Source organism: Episyrphus balteatus, chromosome 1 (assembly GCF_945859705.1).
Source record: "Episyrphus balteatus chromosome 1, idEpiBalt1.1, whole genome shotgun sequence".
Taxonomy (NCBI): Eukaryota; Metazoa; Arthropoda; class Insecta; order Diptera; family Syrphidae; genus Episyrphus; species Episyrphus balteatus.
The window spans coordinates 144,741,347-144,763,088 of record NC_079134.1 but is presented as its reverse complement, the minus strand read 5'-3'; the positions used below and the strand labels follow the sequence as shown (position 1 = coordinate 144,763,088).

The 21,742-nt window shown below is 32.2% G+C and overlaps 2 protein-coding genes across 2 annotated transcripts; one reads left to right on the top strand and one right to left on the bottom strand.

Moving 5' to 3' along the window:
• Positions 1-13,580: 13,580 nt before the first annotated feature.
• On the bottom strand, positions 13,581-14,663 carry LOC129905542 (uncharacterized). Its single transcript, XM_055981018.1, has 3 exons — positions 14,138-14,663; positions 13,949-14,081; positions 13,581-13,886 (listed from the first exon to the last, which is right to left on the bottom strand). Exons 1-3 carry the CDS (start codon positions 14,290-14,292, stop codon positions 13,656-13,658), a joined length of 519 nt encoding a protein of 172 aa, XP_055836993.1. The 5' UTR covers positions 14,293-14,663; the 3' UTR covers positions 13,581-13,655.
• A 5,405-nt stretch (positions 14,664-20,068) lies between these two features.
• LOC129921413 (uncharacterized) lies at positions 20,069-21,051 on the top strand. Its single transcript, XM_056003223.1, has one exon. It carries the CDS (start codon positions 20,177-20,179, stop codon positions 20,969-20,971), a length of 795 nt encoding a protein of 264 aa, XP_055859198.1. The 5' UTR covers positions 20,069-20,176; the 3' UTR covers positions 20,972-21,051.
• Positions 21,052-21,742: the final 691 nt, after the last annotated feature.

The following is a 21,742-nucleotide window of genomic DNA, read 5'->3' as shown; positions in this document are numbered from 1 at the left end:
TTTCTTGACTTTGTGCAATATTGTAATAAAGATTTGTTTGTTTGCTTTTAAAAAATTTTATTACTAGTGGAGTAACTAAAGCTCAAAAATTGGCAATATTAGGGAACCCGGCCGAACAGCTTAGATTTTGATGATCTTTTTTTTCAAACGTCGGTAATTAAAAATACTTTAAAGTCTATAGATTAAAAATTGCCGGTGTTGCCGTTTTGATTTTTTAAATTTTATTGAAGATTTTTGTGAACAAAAAAATTTTTTTTTCCAAAATTTTTCTTAAATTTCATAAATTAATTGATGCCAAAATATTGTCTAGGAAATTCAAGGAAAAAAACTATATGGGAGTGAGGGACAATCTTCCATAGTTCAAGCGATAGATGCAATTTTCTTATTAATTGACTTCAAACACAAAAAAAAATATTTGAACACAACGGCAACACCTACAATATTCAAATATACATTTTTTAAAAGCTAGAAGCTTAGTCATATATGTAAAATTAAAATTAAGTTAATTGAATGAACGGCTTTTGAAAGAATGGTAATTGAACTCAGATTTAAAAAAAAAAAAATTATTAAAAAAAATTTTAACACGTCGTTTTTTAAATTTGGTCGTAATATAAAATGCATTTGTTTTTTTATTTTTTTTGGCCGCATTTATTATGATTTCAAATTATAAAAGGAAATTCCAATATCTATTCCCAAATAACATTTTGTGGTTAAAAAGCGGAAAATAAACCGGATATTTACTCTGGTTATTTAACGGATAAGTTACTAAACTCGTTAAAAAAACGTCTTAAAAACGTTCCAGAAACGTCTCCACAACCGAAAATGGTCAGTTATTTTTTAACTTTGTCTAAATCGGGTTTTTAAAAAACCCACTTTTTTCTACGAATACTGGGTTTTTAAAAACCTAATTTTTACGGTTATTAAATAACTGTTTATTTTTGGTTAAAGAAAAACTTGAAATAAACCATTTACGGCTATTTTATAACCGTTTACAAACCGTTAATATACAGTTTAAAAAAAACCTGTACTGAGTTATTTGACGGTTTTTTTTATAACCGTTTTACTACGGTTATTATAAAACCTGTAATTTACGTTATTACAGGTTTTTTTGAAACCTGTAATATAACAAGTTCTTATAAAACCAGTTTTAAACGTTATTTTACGGTTTTTTTTATAACCTCTTACCTATAGGTTTTTATAAAACCTGTAATAAACGTTATTTCACGGTTTTTTTATAACCGTTTTCCTCCAGTTTTTTTAAAACCCGTAATAAACGTTGTACAGGTTTTTATAAAACCTATAATAAACGTTATTTGACGGTTTTTTTATAACCGTTTTCCTCCAGTTTTTTTTAAAACCCGTAATAAACTTTGTACAGGTTTTTATAAAACCTATAATAAACGTTATTTGAAGGTTTTTTTATAACCGTTTACCTACAGTTTTTATAAAACCTGTAAATAACTTCGTACAGGTTCTTATAAAACCTGTAATAAACGTTACTTGACGGTTTTTTTATAACCGTTTATTTATAGTTTTTTATAAAATCTGTAAAATGTTATTTCACGGCTTTTTTATAACCGCTTATTTACAGATTTTAAAAAACCTATAAAATGTTTGCTTACCAACATGCTGAAAACCACAAGATTCTTTCCAGCTGAAAATTTAATATTTGAAATAAGAACGCTGAAATTTAAGTTTAGTGAAACATTATTTAATGAAGTAAAACTAAAACTAAAACTTAAAGTAAAAGTAAAACTAAAGCTAAAAATAAAAAATAGCTTAACTTAATTATGTTGTGGATTGCCCGTCAGAGGCAGGAGCTGGTGTTGGAACTGGTATTTCTGTAAAGAGAAAAATGTTAACTTAAATGTTGATTATAATTTTATTTTTTAACTTACGTGGACGGTTTTCCCATTCGAAATGGGGCTTGCTTCAAAAACCCTTTAAAAAATGAAGCACCCTCGGCTTCACTATAGGTGGGGTACCTTGATCGGACCGCTTCCAATATAGTTTTATATAGGAACTTGTATTGGCTGAAACTTTTTTTGGCATTAGTCCCCAGCCAAGAATGTTCTGCCAGTAGTGGATCTGTAAAAATGCACTTGCAAATAGTGCGGATCGTTTTCATTCCGTTGACCCCCCCATATGAGCTCAACTTACGGACCTGAAAGAAAACAAAAATATGTTTTAAAAATAATGTGCTTTAAAGTGTGTTAAGTTTCGCATCTTTGAGTGCAATATGACACAGACTCCTAAACTTTTAAATTTTCTGAATTAAAGCTGAATACTTCTCTGAAGAAAGGAGACGACAAGTGTGACATAATTATTTATTATTTGTTAAAATCATTTGTTGAAATAAATGTAGCTGATGTAGGCACAGTCCCAGCTCTCGTTTATGAGATATTCCAGGTTATTATTTTTATTTTAATTTATCTCAAAAACGAGGGCTGGCAGGAAGATTCTGATTTCGAATTCTAGTTCAGCACATCAAAAGTGGCTTTGTTTAATGCCTCCAGCATTCCTTGCATGGCCTGCACCTTCACCTCAGTGGAACGCTGTCTTTCCAAAATTTCGTCTATTTTGGACTATAGTTCCTTGAATTGGGTACTGGTGCTGGGGCCTATAAACAATTTAAAATAAGAGTTTACTATAACTGCAAAAAAAAAGTAATACGGTTAGTGAAAGAACTAATATGCTATCTCAGCTGTTACTAAGAGGGACTGGGGTTTATCCTATTCAAATAACATTGGATAAACCCCAGTCTAAGATAAGCTGGAGTTTAAAAACGACTTTGAAAATAGTTATTTTATTTATTTTTCAAACTCAGAAGTTATTTTCCAAACTCAGAAGATATTTTTCAAACTCAAAAGTTATTTTCCAAACTCAAAAGATATTTTTCAAACTCAGAAGTTATTTTCCAAACTCAGAAGATATTTTTCAAACTCAGAAGTTATTTTCCAAACTCAGAAGATATTTTTCAAACTCAGAAGTTATTTTCCAAAATCAAAAGATATTTTTCAAACTCAGAATTTTCCAAACTCAGAAGATATTTTTCAAACTCAGAAGATATTTTTCAAACTCAGAAGTTATTTTTCAAACTCAGAAGATATTTTTCAAACTCAGAAGTTATTTTTTAAACTCAGAAGATATTTTTCAAACTCAGAAGTTATTTTTCAAACAATATTTAAAATAAATTATAAACATATAACAATATTTAATTAAATTAATGATTATTTGACCAATTATTTGAACTATTAATGTTTATCTTGAATCGGGCTCTTTTGGTCACTTCCTTTTATATGCAAATAAAATAAAAAATAAAATAGTATGAAATAAAGATTTTTATTTGCATATAAAAGGAAGTCCGATTCAACATAAACAACAATATTTAATATTTAAAATAAATTATAAACAAATAACTTACCTCTTAATAATTTTTCACAGATAGATATTTTTTTAAATTTAACTTATATTTTTTCACAATAACTTTCGCGCACAATAACTTGTCACAACCAGCCACAAAAGAATACTGAGAGATCTGAGAAAAATGAGAGTCAAAAATATGATGGGCGACGCGCGACGCTCGAGTATGGTGAATGTGTATGTGTGGAGAGTTGTTGGTTAGTTGAAATTGGGTTGGAACTTAGTTGACAAATAACCAGGGTTGTTAAAAGGTAAATAACGAGTTGATTAAAAACTTATACGTACTTATAGTAGTTATTTAAAAACTTACTTTAAGCTTAGGATTTATAATGGGTTAATTTTAAACCACTAAACAACTTTAATGGTAAAAAGTCAGTAATTTAAAATCTCGTTTCAAACTTAAGGTCAAATTTGGTTAATTTCTAGTCTATAAATAGCTTTTTGTGTAAAAAAGGAGTTATTTAAATACTTACTTGAAACTTGTAATGAAAATCTGGTTATTTTTTAGCCCATAAAAGACAAATAAAGAAGTTAATTAGAAACTTACTTTAAACTTAGGATTTATAATGGGTTAATTTTAAACCACTAAACAACTTTAATGGTAAAAAGTCAGTAATTTAAAATCTCGTTTCAAACTTAAGGTCAAATTTGGTTAATTTCTAGTCTATAAATAGCTTTTTGTGTAAAAAAGGAGTTATTTAAATACTTACTTGAAACTTGTAATGAAAATCTGGTTATTTTTTAGCCCATAAAAGACAAATAAACAAGTTAATTAGAAACTTACTTTAAACTTAGGATTTATAATGGGTTAATCTTAAACCAATAAACAACTTCCATCTTAAAGTGAGTAATTTAAAAACTCGTTTCAAACTATAGATAAAATTTGGTTAATTTATAACCAATAAATAACTTTTTGGGTAAAAAAAGAGTTATTAAAATACTTATTTAAAACTTTGAGATCAGATTTGGTTAAATTCTAACCTAAAAACAACTTTTTGTGCGAAAAAAAAGTTATTAAAATACTTACTTCAAACTTGGAGTCAAAATTTGGTTATTTTTTAACCCTTAAAAAACAAATCTAGAAGTTGTTTAAAAACTTATTTATGACTTTGTGTCAAAAACGAGTTATTAAAATACTTTTCTGAAACTTTTGAAGAAATTTGGTTATTTTAAAACCAACTTCAAACTGAGGTTATAATTTAACCAAAAAAATTGGGTTGAAAAAATAACAAGAATGTAACCTGGGTTTTATAAAAGTAAATAAATAGCCAAAATATTTCCTTAGTTTAAAAATGGAATTTTTGAAACTAATTTATGACTTAAAAGTTTATTTTACGTATAATTTTAACCCAAAACAAACCTTCGAAAATACTGGGTTTTTTTTCTAACCTAAAATTACCCACAGACTTTTAACAACCCGTTTATAGCCGCTTTATGACCGCGGTTATTTGCAGTTATTTTATAACTTTGGTTATTTTGTAACCGAGGTTTGAAATTGTTACTTGGGTTACGGTTTATGAAAAAAAATAAAAAGTATTTCATTTTCGAAGAACTTTTTTAATAAAAGTTTTGAAAAAAAATGTAACTTATTTTTTTTTTTTAAAGTTCAACATCTAAACATAAAATTATTTTTTAATCATTTAATAACCCTTACTGTTGAAAGTTAAATAGCAAAAATTTAAAGTTCTTATTTACCACAGTCTTTGAGAAAATTAATTATTTCAATGCAAAAATTCAGTTTTAATAAAAAAAAGTATTGAAATTGAAGTAATTTTTCATATTTTTTTCAAAAGTGTGATATATTTTACCTTTTTTGCTTCGAAATTCAACTTATAATATTTATGGCAAAAATTTTTTTTAAATAAATTCATATTTTATTAGAAAAAGTTTGGAAAAAAGTAATTTTAAATTTTTCTAATAACATTTTTTTTTAAATTCTGAGTTTGAGGACCATTTTTTCAAAAAGTCTTGATTAAATTTAGTGGATTTAAATTTAAGAGAAAAGAATGAGCTTCTGGCTTTTTAAAAATTCATTTTAAAATATTGTAGGTGTTGCCGTTGTGTTCAAAATATTTTTTTTGTGTTTGAGGTCAGAATGTTAGAAAATTGCATTTATCGCTTAAACGATGGAAGATTGTCCCTTACTGCCTTCTATATATTTTCCTTAAATTACCTAGAGAATCTTTTGATATCATTTGTTTTATGAAATTTAAGAAAAAAAAAATGGTTTTGTTAAAAAAAAAATTAATTTTAATTTTAAAAAACAATACGGCAACACCGGCAATTTTTAATCTATAGACTTTAAAGTATTTTCAATTACCTACGTTTGAAAAAAAAAATCGTCAAAATCAGAGCTGTTCGGCCGGGTTCCCTAATAATTTGCTTTAGTTACTCTACTATACTACTGACTCTGTGTTTGCACTTGATATTCTAAAAATTCAGATATTCCGTTCGACAATTGAAGCAATTTTTCAAAACCTAGTGACATATTGATAATTTTGGAATGAGTCTGATCGGCGGGTATCGTTTCCAAGACTCTTATGTGTATTTTCTTAGGTGTGTCTGCTTCTATAATATGATCTTTTTGGACTTGTTCTTTTTTTTGGATTCAAGTGTAGATAACTGTTCTTCTAATTGCATTATTATTTCTTCTGATTCGAAATCAGATTCCCTTTGGGAGCGTAGGTTCGTATTCTACCGGCTGCGCCAATGTTATAACATGTATTTGTTATAATTATGGGACTTCGCATTGATTAAATTTAAAGACTACTTTGCTTTACGTTTTGAATGAACTCTTTCTTGTGTCATGTAATCTTTCATACATAACGAATATTATTGTAATGGATTTGCCGTAAAGGCAAGGGATGTGAACCCGACAAATGGGTTCCTCTCCCTTTTTAAGATAGTTTCCCTAAAGTTCCCTACTTTCCAATTGTTAGGCACACTGGAGGATAGTTATTTTGAGGCAAGGCCCACTTCCTGGAAGAAAGAAAATAAAAGGTTAATTAATTTGTTTGGTTGTTTTTCTTACATTTATTGTTTATGAATCTTAGGATACAAGATACAAAGGTTCTCCGCTAAGTAATTCTCCGTTCAGTGTAATTCTCTGTTCAGTGTAATTCTCACGACTCCTAATTTTCTTAATAATTATTATACTATTTATACAATTTAATTTTACTATTACACACTAATACTTATAAGACTAAAGTATACAATATAAAGTATTACCCAATTACAAAACTAAGATTGCTTACATCGCAATCTTGGGTAATACTTTATTTTATTGCTAATTAAATTGAAATACAAAGAATTACCCAATTACAAAATTAATATTGCATACATTGCAATTTTGGACAATTCTTTGGTTATTATTTATTAACCTATATTTAAATTATACCTACTTAATTTCTTTTACCTTACTTTGCGTCATCCTCAATTTTTTGGTGACGCAATTTGAGCCATCAACACTCAATTTCCAATATGACCCATCAGCAGTTTTCTTTTGTTTATTTTAATTGTGACGATCCAGTTTGTTTTGTCACCGGATCGTCGACCTGCCATCGCTTCAACTTATTATTGAAGTTAAATCATTGGCCAGGTGTTTACAATTGTTGTTGGCCTAATTAATTTGAGTAATTCGTTTGTTTTGTCTGCGAATTACTCTTGGTGCCCTTGAATTTTTGAATTATGAATGAATTAAATTATTGTGGAGGGTTATGGTTAGTGTGAGACATAATAGATTAATGTCTAACACTACACTTGCAAGTTCATGAGTTTTCTGCAGTTGATGTTGAAGAAGTTTCGGATAGTCTTCATCATTATACAGAGGTTTAGGTGTACTCTTTAAATTTGTCGGCACTCCGAACTCGAAACCATACAAGCTCTTCGTTGGTGTCAGTTTAGTGGCGGTATGCACCGTGTTATTGCGGACATGCATTGCCTGTCTCAGCCACTGGTCCCAACACTGATCATCATTTTCAACAAAACTCCCTAGATAGTCCGCTAAGGGTCTGTGACTGCGTTCAAGTGAACCGTTGGCCTGTGGATGATAGGCGATAGTGTGGATCATTTTAACTCCCAGAAGCTTACAAGTTTCGGAAAAAAGCTTCGAAGTAAAATTTGTTCCATTATCTGTGACTAGAACTTTGGGTATACAGAATCTTGTTACAATCTCTTCGTAAAAAGCTCTTGCTACAGTACATGCTTCAGCATCAGGAATTGCCACACAGGTCATATACTTCGTCAAGTCGTCCTGGAATGTTAAAATGTATCTTTTACCTGAATACATCAGTGGAAGAACACCGACCATGTCCATGTATACCTTTTCAAACGGAAAACATGGGGTATCTGTCAATACCATTGGCATTCTGGTCATTTTCCCTGACTTATTCTTTTGGCATTTGGCACAATTCCTGATGTAATTTGCAATGTCATTTTTCATCCTTTTCCATCTAAACTGACGACGAATCTGTCCAAAAGTGCGGAGTTGTGAAAATCGGAAAGGACTGTTTGTATGTCGTCGGGATTTTCTAAAATTTGGAAGTCATTTCTATTTCCTCGATTGTTCTTACCTTTCTTACCATTTTCTCTTTCGATGTCGTTTTTAATATTTATATTGTTTCCAATATTAAGAACATCTCTGTTCCGTTTGGCCTTACTCCTTGTCTGTACAATATTGATGCAATCATTATAGAAGGGGGCACAACACTTAGTTGATTCTGCTTCCAGTTGATTCATTTACAACATGGCTTGAGTTTTCTTTGACTTATGATCTCGTTTTTGAGGTCTTCAAGTCTTGTCTGTTATTGTAGACCCACCCAGCTGGTAAAGTCTACCAAGTTCCTTGCGTACCCAGACTTGGTGGCGTCCTCTCTTCTTTTTTAATTCGTATCCCCCGAATGATTTTTAGGGGATTGCTGTATAGTTTCAGCAGTTTCTCAGCTATTGGTTTGGTTTGTCGTCTTCTGTATTCTTCTAAAGTTATCGGCTTCGGTCCGGCTTTTGGTTCTTCTTGAAGGTTTGTTTTAGGCTATCTTCATTTTCCATTTTCTGTGGGAATAAATGTTATATTCTTACATATCGTCTTTTATTTTGTTTTTATATATTTGGATATGGATGAATATATGGCTAGATAGTGTTACTGAAACTTCTTTACTGTCTATGTCTAGACTATCCTACCGACTGCGCCATTTATGTTATATATTATTCCATACGTAACTGGTAGTTTGGTGGCCCAGAAGTCTGAACCCAAATAAAAAGATTGTAGATGCCGTGAAAGCAGAGGTTTGGAATTAGGATCCAAATCGAAAATTGTATTGATCTTATAATTTCCCTATTTCCTTAATTGTCCAGTATTTTTTTGTCTTGAGATTTCTTTTAGTTCTAATGTTCAATTTTTTGTTATTCTCGAATCGCTTGTTGATTGCCTACCACTTTTATATAAAACGCGAGTATTCTAGCCCAATGGTGAATTGTACTTCGTATCCATTGAACAGTAAGTTGACTGATCGTAAATTGATATTCTGTGACATCCAGTTTTAGCTTTATTGTAATATCAGCTCAAAGTATCAAATTGGTAGTCATCGAACAGTTAATAAGTAAGTTCTGTTTAGCAATTCTACGAATTCTTTTTATTATGGGTTTATTATTGTCTACTAGAACGAGGAGCTCTTCATCTTGTTACCCGTTAAATTTTTGGTTATAGCACCTCTGGATCATTCTTGCTCAGTTCATTAGCTAATCGAAAAAATTGTTACATTCCCTGAATATGATTATGCCATCGCAAATTTTGAACGCGTCAATTGGTCCAAGACGTTGGTCTTGGTCCGACTTGGGGTACGTTCTTGATTGTTTCATGTAGGGTCTTTTTGTTTTCAATTATTTGTGGAAATACATTTTTTTTTAGTTTATTGCAAAAAAGGAATTCTTGACTAGGGTTCGAACACTGTTTACCATGGAAAATAAAAATGGGATTAAATTCGATGGATGTTATGCTGAAGCTGGAGGGTGCTTCAGTTTTTAAGGCAATTGTTTATTCTTCAAAACGCCATAACCATCCTACCGGCTGCGCCAAATATGTTATGTAATATTTCATACATAACGAAATTTATTAGAATCTTTGGTTTTGAAGTTGGATTGAACCCGAAATTGGTTCTTCTTCTTACTTCGCTTTATATTTTATAATGTTCCCTATTGAACCTTAACTTTCCCTATTTTCCAGCTATTTTAATGGCACACTTGTTGCCAGTTTAAAAGCAGGTGAAAGCATGAAATGGAGTTTTATTAAACCTGTAACGTATTTTTCATGGTTTTGATTGACTTAGTTTCAATTGGTTTAACTTTTCAATGTTTTCAACTGAGTGAGAGTTTGTTTAAGTCTTTTGAATTCAGATATGATTTGAATCTGTAAAGATTGGTTTTTATTTTCTGTGTCTTCACAATCCTACCGTCTGCGCCAGTGTTATGTAATTTCATATCCAGAAGGAGTTGAAGGGAGAGGTTTGGATCTTAGATCCGAACGAAAATAAGCTTGCTCATTTAGTTCCTATTGATCCTGTATTTAAAGGCGTAGTGGGGCAAGGTTATTAGAGGCAACGAGACCTACTTAAGTTTCGGATACCACGGGAATCCGATTTTCTGTTTCCAATGATCTTAAAGGTAAAGGTGTTTATGAGCCTGCTTGATGGCTCTTGACTAACTTAGCTTGTCAACCGGAAAAAATAGGAGAGGAATTTAGATGTTAAATATTTGGTTATTGCCCCTCTTGATTATTGTTGCTTAGTTCATTTGCTAATCAAAGAAATTGTTACATTCCCTGATATGACCCATCCTTGTTCTTTGTTCTGTGACAAAATTCCGTTTGCTGATTTTTTGATGCAATCGCAAATTATAGAGGCATCAAGTGGTGCAGACTGGTTAAATGTTTGACCAGCGAGTTATTTTTGCACTAAAAGTAAATATTGGGTAGATTCTTTGTTAATTTTGGAAGAACATATGTATGCTTCTATATTTATTTTGAATGGCGATGGAAATATCTATGATTTCAATTAAGTGGGCGTAGTCGCCTCTTATTAACTGGCCTCCAGTGTGCCATAAAATAACTGGAATTATAGGGACTTTAGGGAAAATAATCTAATCTAATATATTAGGTAGAGGAACCCAATTCTCGGGTCCAATTCCTTGCTATAAGGAATATATAAATACAATTTGAAACAAATATTTTTTTGTATTTGTAAGAAAGTTTGCTGTGTCAGTTCCTTGTTGATTCTCAATTGCCTGTTTATTAACATTTATTTTTATTTATTTTAATGAATTAATAAATATCATAACATATTAGCTAAAAAGGTAACACATAGAATGTTTGTTTTTTAATTTTAAACTACTAATTAAATGTAAATAGTATAAAAATGAAACGTTTTTTTGTATGATAAAAACAGAGGTTTTGCCATTTTTTAAATACATAGTTTAAAATGTTGTTAAAAACTTAAAATGATTATTAAAAAAAAACTTGAAAAAATAAATAATCAATAGACGTAGAAAAGATTTGTATTTAAAAATAATAAATATGTTATTCGTTCTATGAGAATTTTAATATATCTTTTGCTAAATAATATTTCGTCGCAGTAGTACTAATACCTCGTAACCCCAAAAAAGACGATTTTGGACTAATGATGCATTTATATTCTTGAAAAAAATCCGGGTGTAATAGAAAAGACCCTGTTTGCCTAACATCGATATTTTCAGAGCTTCGCTTGATCAAAACCAGATCATTTGTATTGAGCCTCATACATTTCATACTAAGTTGTTTGCCTCTCCTGAAAAATAGACTTTTCGGGGTTACGAGGTATTAGAACTACAGCGACGATTTATGGTTAAGAAATATGTAAACTTATTGTTTTATTCTGATGATATTTATAAAAAAAAATAATAAACTCTGAGAGAACTAATTAAATAAAAAAGGTACTCTAGCGTTTTATTTTTTCCAGAAGGAAAGGACAAAAAATTTACACTGTGGTGACTTGCAGTCGAAAATTTTATACAAACCTATTTATTCGTTGAAATTGTGTTTACGTTTTTATTAGACAATCTTTAGGTTTTAATTGAGCAGAAAGAAAACAAATTTAAAAGAATATCCAATATAATTGAGCTGAGTTTAATGTTTAAACCATTGTGAATAACACAATGGTGTAAAAAAATACAAAAACATTTGTTCACTGTGGTGTATACGTATTTTTTTGTTTAAATAAATTGTAGGTACATATATTTTTTTCTCCATTAATAGCCCTCCCAAGTAACAATTTAGCTTTCATAAGGGTCAATGCAAGCTATTTTTTGGCTTGCACTAGAAGAAGGACAGGTCTTATACAAATCATTTTGGCGCATTTTACCGAAATTGTATAGGACTTTCCTTCACAGGTAATCCACAAGCTAATAACTTGTGACAAACAGTTTTAAATGGCCCTACGGAGGTCTTCCTGCAGAGGGTTTATCTAATGCAAAAACCGGATTACTTGCGTAGGCAGGGCCGTCTTTAACTATCCTGGGGCCCTTTTGGAAATTAAGGGGGGAAAACCCTCTGGACGACAGCTTTTTCAATAATTTTTTATGAAAAACTGAAAGCACTTATTAAAATTTTTAAAAGAACAAGATATTACTGACATTATTAAGTATTAAGACAAATTTTTTCAAATCAAAAAATAACAAAATGGCGGCTCTACAGCCCTTCAAAGTTGGCGCCTCTAGTTTGCGCGCCTATAGTTTGCGCCGTGCAACGCACAGGTCCAGGAAACCATCTATATCTAAGGGGAAATTTTTTTCCGTTAGATGATATTAATACGCATTGCATGAACCTAAAATTATTTTTTAAAAATGAAAAATAAAAATTAGAAATCAAAAAAATGAAAAAAAGGTGTTTTACTTGCAAAGAAGTAGTTAAAAAAATATTTACTGTACAAATTAAACTCAACTTTGTTGATTCAAGGAATAATTTGCTTCAAATTTCGAGTCGATAGCTTTATTAGTTTTTGAGTTACGTTGCACGGTGCGGAAAAAAATGTGTTTCAAGAAAAATGCGTTTATAGTTTTCGTTTTTGTACTGTGGTAGGCTCGGAACGCATGGGCTTAGACCAATAAAATTGTTTCTTCGGTTGATAAATTAAATTTTTAGGGAAAAAAATAATAATGCAAAAATTAAAAAAATCCAGACGGTTTTCCCCCCTTAAAATAAGTACAATGGTTGGCTTAAAGGCAATGGTTAGTTAAACGTGTTGCGGACGCCTGTTGCTGCTGAAAAAGAAAAAAAAAATTAGTAAACAAACAAACCAAACTATAATTATGCGACATAAAATGAACAAACTTACCTTTAATGACGAATCCTGTTCTGCGGTAGGGAGTAGGAAGTATCTGAAAGAAATATAAAAGAAAAAAAAAAGGGAAATACCTTGAAAATATTAAATAAATTTAATACTCACCAAGTTGCTGCCATTTTGTCTCCCTTCTTCGTCCGTGTTGTTTTTAGAATGTCAATCATGAATGTATAGACCTTTGACAATTTATTACCTAGATTGGTTACCCATAGATAATAATAACCGAGATGATTGGCTTTCCAGTACTGGAATATGATTGGTTGGAAAGCTAACTCGGTGAAAATTGTACTAGAGCAAAATGAGTTACCCAGCAAACGTAGAACTACAGAAAAAACCGGCGAAATATGTACGTAAAAGAAGTACTTCTTTTCCACTGAAAAAAGATAGGAGCTCGGGAAAAAACTCAGGTGTATACTTTCTGTATATAAGAATACGTGAAGCATCTATCTCTTTCTTGCATGCAAGATGAAATGAATTTCCCCTCCATTAAAAGTACAGACAAATGTACTTCAAAACTACATCAGCGAAGCACATCTGGAAGTGCTTCTGATGTACATCTTCCAGTACTTTTTTAGCTACAGAAAAACCACTGAAACTCCATATCTAGAAGTACGTAATTAAGTGGGGAAATTTGTACGTAAGAGAAGTAGTTTGTTCCTAGTAAATCTAAACCTTTTGAAACTACAAATGAAATTACAAATAAACTCTGAAGTTAAAACTTTGGTTAGAGATTTAGATTTATTCAGTCGAATTGTATATAAAAACATGAACGTTTTGTAGAACGTTTCAGACTTCTATGAGGAATGTTGGCGTTGAATTTCTCTTAAATCTTACATCTACGTCAGGAATTTTGGAAATTCTTTATCACTAAACGAAGGAGAGTCGCTTCATGCACACAACTGTTGAGGGGAACAAAATGCTTTCATCGCAATGTATTTGTAATACGAACTTGCACATCTTGATTGCCACTCGAACGGACTGCATCCAATAGTGTGGCGGGCAAGGAGTCTCTGACGTCATTTTTATACTCGACATAGAATTGTTGAATGTTGTTTGGATTAGAGCGAACACATCAACAAGTGGTCGGAGGGTGCAGACCTGAGAAAAAAAAATATTACCATCAGCTTCACAAAGAGCAGAAGGGAATCTCTTTAACTTACACTACAAGTCTGTGGATCACACTCAGGTATTGTAGTCTCTACTAAACATAAGATTCGTTTCACTCGTTCTGGATGGCGTGGAGGAAAATTTCGAACTGTAAACTCAGTCATTGATGTCTGGAATTGATCTCCACTAGAAGACAGAAAAATCAACAATTATATAATTTATTTATTTTAAAATAAGCATACCTATATTTTCCAAATACATGGGTGGTGGTTTTTGTATCATTTTTTTTTATTTTAATTTTTCTAAATGCACAAGGCTGAGGTTGTGCATTTTGATGATGGAAAGAAATGGTGGTGGAATTTTTGTGGCGTGCCAAAGAATTTGTGCTACTACACATTGTGTATTGAAAATAATTTTCACAAATAACACTGATTAAGACGATATTTATTTTTTCAAATTAAATTGTTTTATTTTGGAGCACAGAAATGTTTTTTTTTTTGCTTAGCTAATGTTGCTGTGGCTATCAAGGTTTCACTAGAAATGCAGGAAAATGGCGAGCCGCCATTACAAAAGAGAGAAAACCTTGACCATTGCATACATCGCACTCTTTTCCTCCCATTTACCAAAGAGTTTATTTTTTTCAGGAGAAACAAAACTACAATATTTTGAGGGGAGAGGTTTCGGTAAATAAGGAAACACATACATCTACAAAGTAAAGACTTTGTTGGTGGTTGTAATTTCCCCTAAACTACTGAGGTTTGGTTTGCAGGGTAGGAAATCTATGGTTGAAGTAGAATCAATATTTAAATTAAAAGTTACAACTATTTCGGTCATCAACCATTATATATGCGAATGGTTTTTACACCAACAGAAGGTGAACAAAAATTCGTTTGTTATACGTGTTATATTTTTTTTTGTTATAACTTTTATACTCACCCGGTTTTGTACGTCATGTTTTGTTTATTTATATAAATCGTTCTTCTGGTAAACTATTTCATCATTCGGTCCAAGTCATTATACGTTTACACGCGTCATTTTTGCTGTTTACACGTGACGTTTTGTCTTGTTAGCCTAAGTATAACTCCGTTTTATGTGTTTTCACGTTTCTTTCGGTGTTTTTCGTATTCTACTTGTCATTCCGAGTCTCTATTACGTTTCGTGTTAAAGTACCAACGTGTTTTGAATGTTTGGAATAATTAAAAATTATGGACCTGCCTGGTATGCACGGTGAAGATAGAAATAATTGAATACATAGTTTTTATAATGCTCTAGGTTCGTTAAACTGTGTTTAACCAAAAATACTGGTGGTTAAAATATTTGTTTGATCCTAGCGCCATCTGCACACGAGACTAAATATAAATCCAGCGCCTGAACTACACCGTCAGTATTTTGGAACACACCCCGGCGAATATACAAACTTATTAAAATTAAAATAGAGAAGGACAACCATATATCGGCGTATGAAAATGTTGGGTATGATAGTATAGGTTTGGCTTAAATAAATATATAGGCAACGGATGATGTTTTGCCGTTAAGTAAATCATACGATTCATTTTTTTTACCTTTGCTATGATAGTTTTTAATACAAAATATACTCGTCTCTTTCATATTTCCTCTAAGTTGAACGAAAATTGCGATTTCTTTTGACATTTCACAAAAGTCATTCAAATTAAAAAGTTCAGAGTTTAAACCAGTGGTAAAAAAAATTTGAATTTGAAATTTTTTTAAAGAAAAATAAAAGAAAAATATAACACCCCCTATAAAAAGTGGTGCCTTTTTTCTTATTGCAAGTGATAAAATCGCCAAATAAAAGAAAAAAAAAAAATTGGAATTCTACTATATAAAATTGTGGTGCGTATTAATGTTTTTTTATTTTTTTTGCGTGAATACTTATTTATTTTGTGTGTCCTTTTTGGGATATTATAGGAGACTCTCCTATCTCCTTACGTGCCCTAGAACGTAAATAAATCCTAAATTGAGGAAATAAAACAAGATAAGAATAGTGGTGAGTTTATTATTGAAATTTCAATTTTTAGTATATACAAAAAAAATACAATGAGGTATATTACTAGGTTGGTTTTCGGCGGTCCAAGATATCCATCTTAGAACTGGGCCGCCGCACGTTTTTTTTTAATTTATTAAATAAATTTGTGGATTCGTTGCGAAAACCGTGACTCCTGGACCCTAATTTAACTCGCTTTTTGGATCTGGACAACAAAAAAAAAAAAAGAGAGGTTAGAAACTCCATCAAAAGTGGTCGGTTGTCGGACATAGCCGTCGAAGTCGCCCGTCCACCGGAGCACCCCCACTTCATATAGTCCTGGCTGGCTGCTGCCAATTAGCCCCAGTAACGATCCGCCTAGAAACAAAGAAATGAAACAAAAATTAATAAAAAGGTCACAGTGAGTTTTTAGAAAATAAGAATTCGGAAGAAAATTTTTTTTGAGTCCCAATAAAATCAACCCCTATCGGAGGAAAAAGAAGGAGATTTTTGTGTTTGTGTTTGTCCTATATTTACATATAAAATTTTGTTAAACGGCGTGAAGTTTAAAAAGAATTATTATTAAATTTGGTTATTTTTGGTTATTCTCAATATTGTTTGTGAGTGATTAGGAAATTTTTCTCAGTGTCGTCGGAATATTTAAAAGATTCTTTTGTGCATTAGTGTTTAGCTACCTCCAAAGAGCTCTATAGGGGTAGGAAGAACTTTTGCTTTTTCGTCGTTTTTCCTTGTTTTAGTGTAATAAGACCTGCAAAGATTGGTCATTCCAATTTTTTTTGTTTTATTAAGTTTATCGACACCGTGAAAGTGTTTCTAGGTCACCCTGTCAGCATTTGATTTTTCTTTTCAGTTTTTTTTATGGATTTTGTTCTTATTTATTATTTCGTTAATTTAGTACATTTTGTTTTTTTTGTTAAATTATTCAATTATTTAATTTTAAAGTTATTCAAAATTATAAATTTTCTACTATTTAAATGTTTCCATTTCTTGCCAAATGTTTTTTTTTATTATAATAAACTTCGAAAACGCCCATGAGAAAAAGAAATTTTGAGTTTGTTTCACTGTTCTCTGAGTGAGAACATGCTTAATTGAAGACAATTTTCAGGGGTGCCACGGTAGCTGAGTTTCGGTGAAGATGGTATGATCTGAAACCGATCATCCACCATTTTGGGGGAATCCAAACATGGCCGCGGATTTCCATGGTTGGGAGGGAATAGGCCACACTGCACCAACATCCGCAGTGCCCTTGAGATGATGATAGTCCGTCTGCTGTCACATCTTTCAAAAACGGTTTTTTTTCGATTTTTGTTCTCGGCCTGATCTATGTTTTTGTTTGCAGGTGAGGTTAAGTTTCGGGGGCAAGATCCCCCCCATCCGGCGAGCTTATGCCGTGCATCGCAAGCAGGCCACGTCCTCCGGAACTTAACATTCCTTCCGTTCCTTTCCAAACACTTCCTTTTCTAATTTCCTACCCTATCCTATTTCCTACCTTACCGACCTACCTGAACCTCCTCCGCTCCTCTTGCCTCGCAACAAACGGGGGGCCAATATATCGTTCCATGTAAAGTACCTAGAGTCTTTATTATTGGCAGGGGGGTGCCAATAATACGTGCATTGAGACATCAATCGTTGCCACTGCCAATAATTGTACTTTTTATACTGCCAATAATTATACCCTGTATCCGTTATAAGTTTCAGTTTGAAGAATCGTGGTGAAAATACCAATACATATGCAATCGGCTCCGCGGTGATTATAATTTCCATACAAATTTGAACCGCCATGATGGGACCCGTTTCGTAGTCGAGGTCAGACTCGCGTCGGAGCCGATTCGGACCGAGGTCGGACTCGTTTGCATACCCTTCATGCATACTAAAACTAAGAAAACTTAAAAAAAAAATTATTTTTGGATTAAAAAAAAAATATTTTTTTTTTTTTAGAAAAACAATTTTTTTTTTAAAGTTAATTTTTTATTTTAATTTTTTTATTTTTTATTTAAATACGAGAGCAATTCGCAATTCGAATTAAAAAATGTTTGGGGGTGCCAACCATTGTACCATGGCGTTTTCCATTGAACCAAAACATTGATGTACCTCTACCGTCGACGAGCCGGCAACGGCAATAGCTAGTTTTTTTCTTAAACGTTTTCCAACGGAAAAAGTATTGATGTTTTTTTGCCGACGAATTGATTCTTTTTTCGTCTTTGAACACTGACTTTAACACGCACTACAAAGGAGATGGGGCGTTTTTGGGTCATGAGAGTACATTAATGAGACTAGTCTCAAAATGAAATGAAGGTTAGCATATTCAATGTATGAATTTTTTTTCAAATCGTAAGTCAGGGTCTTGAGATACAAGGCTCCAAAGCCTTTCATTTGACATCAAAAACATCAATATACCTCTTGTAGCTCCCATGATATTTGCATGTAAAAAAGACAAGTAAGGGTTATCAGAACGAACTTTGGAGCCTTGCATCTCAAGACATAGTATAAGAAACATAGTATAAGGGCCAGTTGTACAAATTTTTAATCCGTGGTTCAGCAACTTTAATCTTCTGAATTCAGGGGTAAAAATGATTTTTAGCACTGGTTCTAGGTTTATATAAGTTGAAATTGCTAAATCCATCCTTGAACCAAATTTGATCCACTGCTAATCCACCGAAATCGGCGTGTTAAATTCCTGATCCGAGGCTGAACCACGTTTGTACAACTGGCCCTTAGTGAATGGCTACACGGTGATTTTTCAATCGCCTAAGCAGTGAGTTTGTAGGCAAGAGGGATGAAGAGTGAAGGGGGAAGATGCTTAAGAAGGGAACTGAATTTTCTGAGGGCAGTACAGCCCTACAAACAATTTTGGTTCTATAAAGCTTTTCAGATGCAGTTGTTGCTTCTGTAAAGCATTATAGAAGCAAAATCGTTAGTAGGGAGTTCCATTGCTAAATTTTTCCTTTTTTTGACATTTGTTCCTAGAAAATGTAAAAGTGGAATGTGATTGCGCACAACAGTGTGTAGCCACCGCCATGTGATTTTTCAATCGATTGAAAAATCACTGTGTAGCCAGGCACTTAGCCTTGACTGCGTTTTGTTTTTTGTCCAATTTATTTCGGTTCTAATAAAAAAAAACACACATTTTATACTTTCTGCATTGTATATATATTCCTATAGTACTCTGATAAAGCAGAATTTTCTGTTTTGCGTCGCCACCGCTGGGATCGTTAGTTTATTTTATATATGAATCTTATGCAGAAAATTGAAATGCAGATCTACCAAAAGATGTCGCTAAAGTATTTTCTTCGATTGATAGTACTATAGAAATATATATAAAATGCATTGACCTACTATATATGGACTGCTAGTCGTTTGACTTTTCAATACAAAAATTGAAAAAAAAAAAAATGATTCCACATCTTTCTAGCTCTACTAGCGGTATAACCTTAGACGGCGAAAAGAGGAAACTTTTAGTGCTTTCTCTGTTTTTCTATATTTGTTCCTTTCGCACTTCGTCAAAAATGTTGCACTTATTCTTCGCTTTTTTTTTTAGGGCGCTAGTATCGCAGTCCATAATATTAAGTCAATGATACAATGCTTTCTGCCTGTGCTAGATGTTTAATTCCAAATTTGACCAGCTCATTTTGATTTTAACAACATTGTATATATATTTCTATAGTACTATCAATCCATGAAAATACTTTAGCGACATCTTTTGGTGGATCTGCACTTCAATTTTCTGCATAAGGTTCAAACATAAAATAAACTAGCGATCCCAGCGGTGGCGACGCAAAACAGAAAATTCTACTTCATGAGAGTACTATAAGAATATATATACTATATAAATGTTAACAATCATTGTATATATATTCTTATAGTACTCTCATGAAGTAGAATTTTCTGTTTTGCGTCGCCACCGCTGGGATCGCTAGTTTATTTTATGTTTGAACCTTATGCAGAAAATTGAAGCGCAGATCTACCAAAAGATGTCGCTAAAGTATTTTCATGGATTGATAGTACTATAGAAATATATATACAATGTAACAATCCCCATTAAAAAATTATTGAAGCATAGGTGGCGCATCAAATGTTTAGAAGGAAAAATACATTTATTCATCGAGCGCTAAGCTGTTAGCCGATGAATTTATTTTTTTCAAAATGAACACCACGTGCAATCAGCTGTCAACTGTCACTGTCAAAACTTAAGGAAAGCAAAACAAAATCTATTTTATTCTAATAAAAACTAAATATTTTTAATGCAAATGCACTGAAATAACAAAATAAAACTTAAAAAATGACTGCAGAAGACACAGATTCAAGTGGCAGTGACTACGAAGTGGAACACTACGTTCGTCCAGACAAAATCCGCAAACAAGTAAACGACGATAGTGCTGATTTGCTAGGAAACTTTGATGATGAAAAAAGGAAAGAAATTTTCGAAGGTAAATACGACGAAACAAAAGATAATAAAAACCCTAGCGACGGAGAAAACGACGATGAAGAAGTAAAAGACTTTAGTGGAGGTGAATCTGGAAATGAAGCTAAAACAAATAATGCTTCCGATGATGATGAAGATGACGAAGAAATGGAAGATGAAAAAGACGAAGAACCAACCACAAAACTAACATCCGAACAATTGGCATCTTTGATGCGTGGCGCTAGCAAAGCCAATCGATTTGTACTGTATGTGACAAATCTGAACTTTGACACAGTTAAAGAAGATTTGGAAGATTACTTTAGCCAAGCTGGCGAAGTGAAAAGTGTTCGTATTCCCAAGAAACGACGAGGTGGTTTTGCATTTGTCGAGATGGCCAATATTGATGGTTTTCAAAGAGCTTTTGCTCTACACAATACCGATTTGCAGGGCAGGAAGATTAAAGTGCAAATATCGGAAGCTGGCAAGAAGAAATCTGCCAATAAAAAGAATATTATGAAGCAAAAGAATCGAAAGTTGGCTGAAATGAGAAGTGAACAGAAATTCTTCACAAAAAGTGGCAAATATTATGATAAGACTTTGAAGAAGGAAAAGGCAAAGGAATTGTTGGCCCGCAAGAAATGGAGGAGAAAGCCTGGGCCAAAACCAACGTAATTTATTCAATATTAAATTTAAATTTGTAATTTTGCTTATTTTTAATAAAATATTTTATTTTGCGTTCCTAATTGAAAGAATCTTTGTATTATTTAATGAATTTCTATATTTTGTATGAATGTCTGGATCGTTCTGTGGTCTTTTCCGGGATCTGTGATTTTATTTTCTGTGGTGCAGCCTAAAAAATGTTATTCATAAATCAAATTTGGCCCCTATTTTTTGTAGATGCCTTCTTGGCTTTTTTGATATTCATTTATGACCGAAACAAGGGTTCTTATTTGCTTTAAATCTATTTTGAAAAAAAAAGTCATATGACCCTGCTGGAGACCACACACTACAGACTTTCTTTAGGATAGAGTTGGCTGGAGAGGTTTGTTAATTCAGGACAAATCCATAATTGATTGCAGCCGCCTTTTGGTGCTGGTCACTTTAAATAAAGTAAGTACCTATTTGAGATAACAAAAAAGTGTTTTTTTTTTTTTAATTTATTTAAATGGTCGACTGAATAAAGTTTAGCTTGAAAGTCTACAGAAATTGCTCCAATTTCAATTTTCAATGCTAATTTTGTGTGTCGCCGGTCTCCCGAAGTAAATGCACCGTAATTTTTTTTACTGGAAAACATCACTTGGTCCAAATTGCAAAAAGTGTTTTGCACTGTATTCAAGAAAACGAATTTAACACTATTGGTTTGGGTTTAACCAATTACTCTATACAGCGTGTTTTCTTCTTTAACAAAAAGAGTAGGTGTATCCCAGTACGTACCTTGATCCA

Excerpts from the sequence above, each read along its gene's own strand:
- LOC129921413 (XM_056003223.1), top strand. The coding sequence starts at position 20,177 with ATGACTGCAGAAGACACAGATTCAAGTGGCAGTGACTACGAAGTGGAA.
- LOC129905542 (XM_055981018.1), bottom strand. The coding sequence starts at position 14,292 with ATGTGTAGTAGCACAAATTCTTTGGCACGCCACAAAAATTCCACCACC. Across the intron at positions 14,082-14,137 it reads CATGTATTTGGAAAATATAG|TGGAGATCAATTCCAGACAT; the intron begins GTATGCTTATTT and ends TCTGTCTTCTAG. Across the intron at positions 13,887-13,948 it reads GTGATCCACAGACTTGTAGT|GTCTGCACCCTCCGACCACT; the intron begins GTAAGTTAAAGA and ends TTTTTTTCTCAG.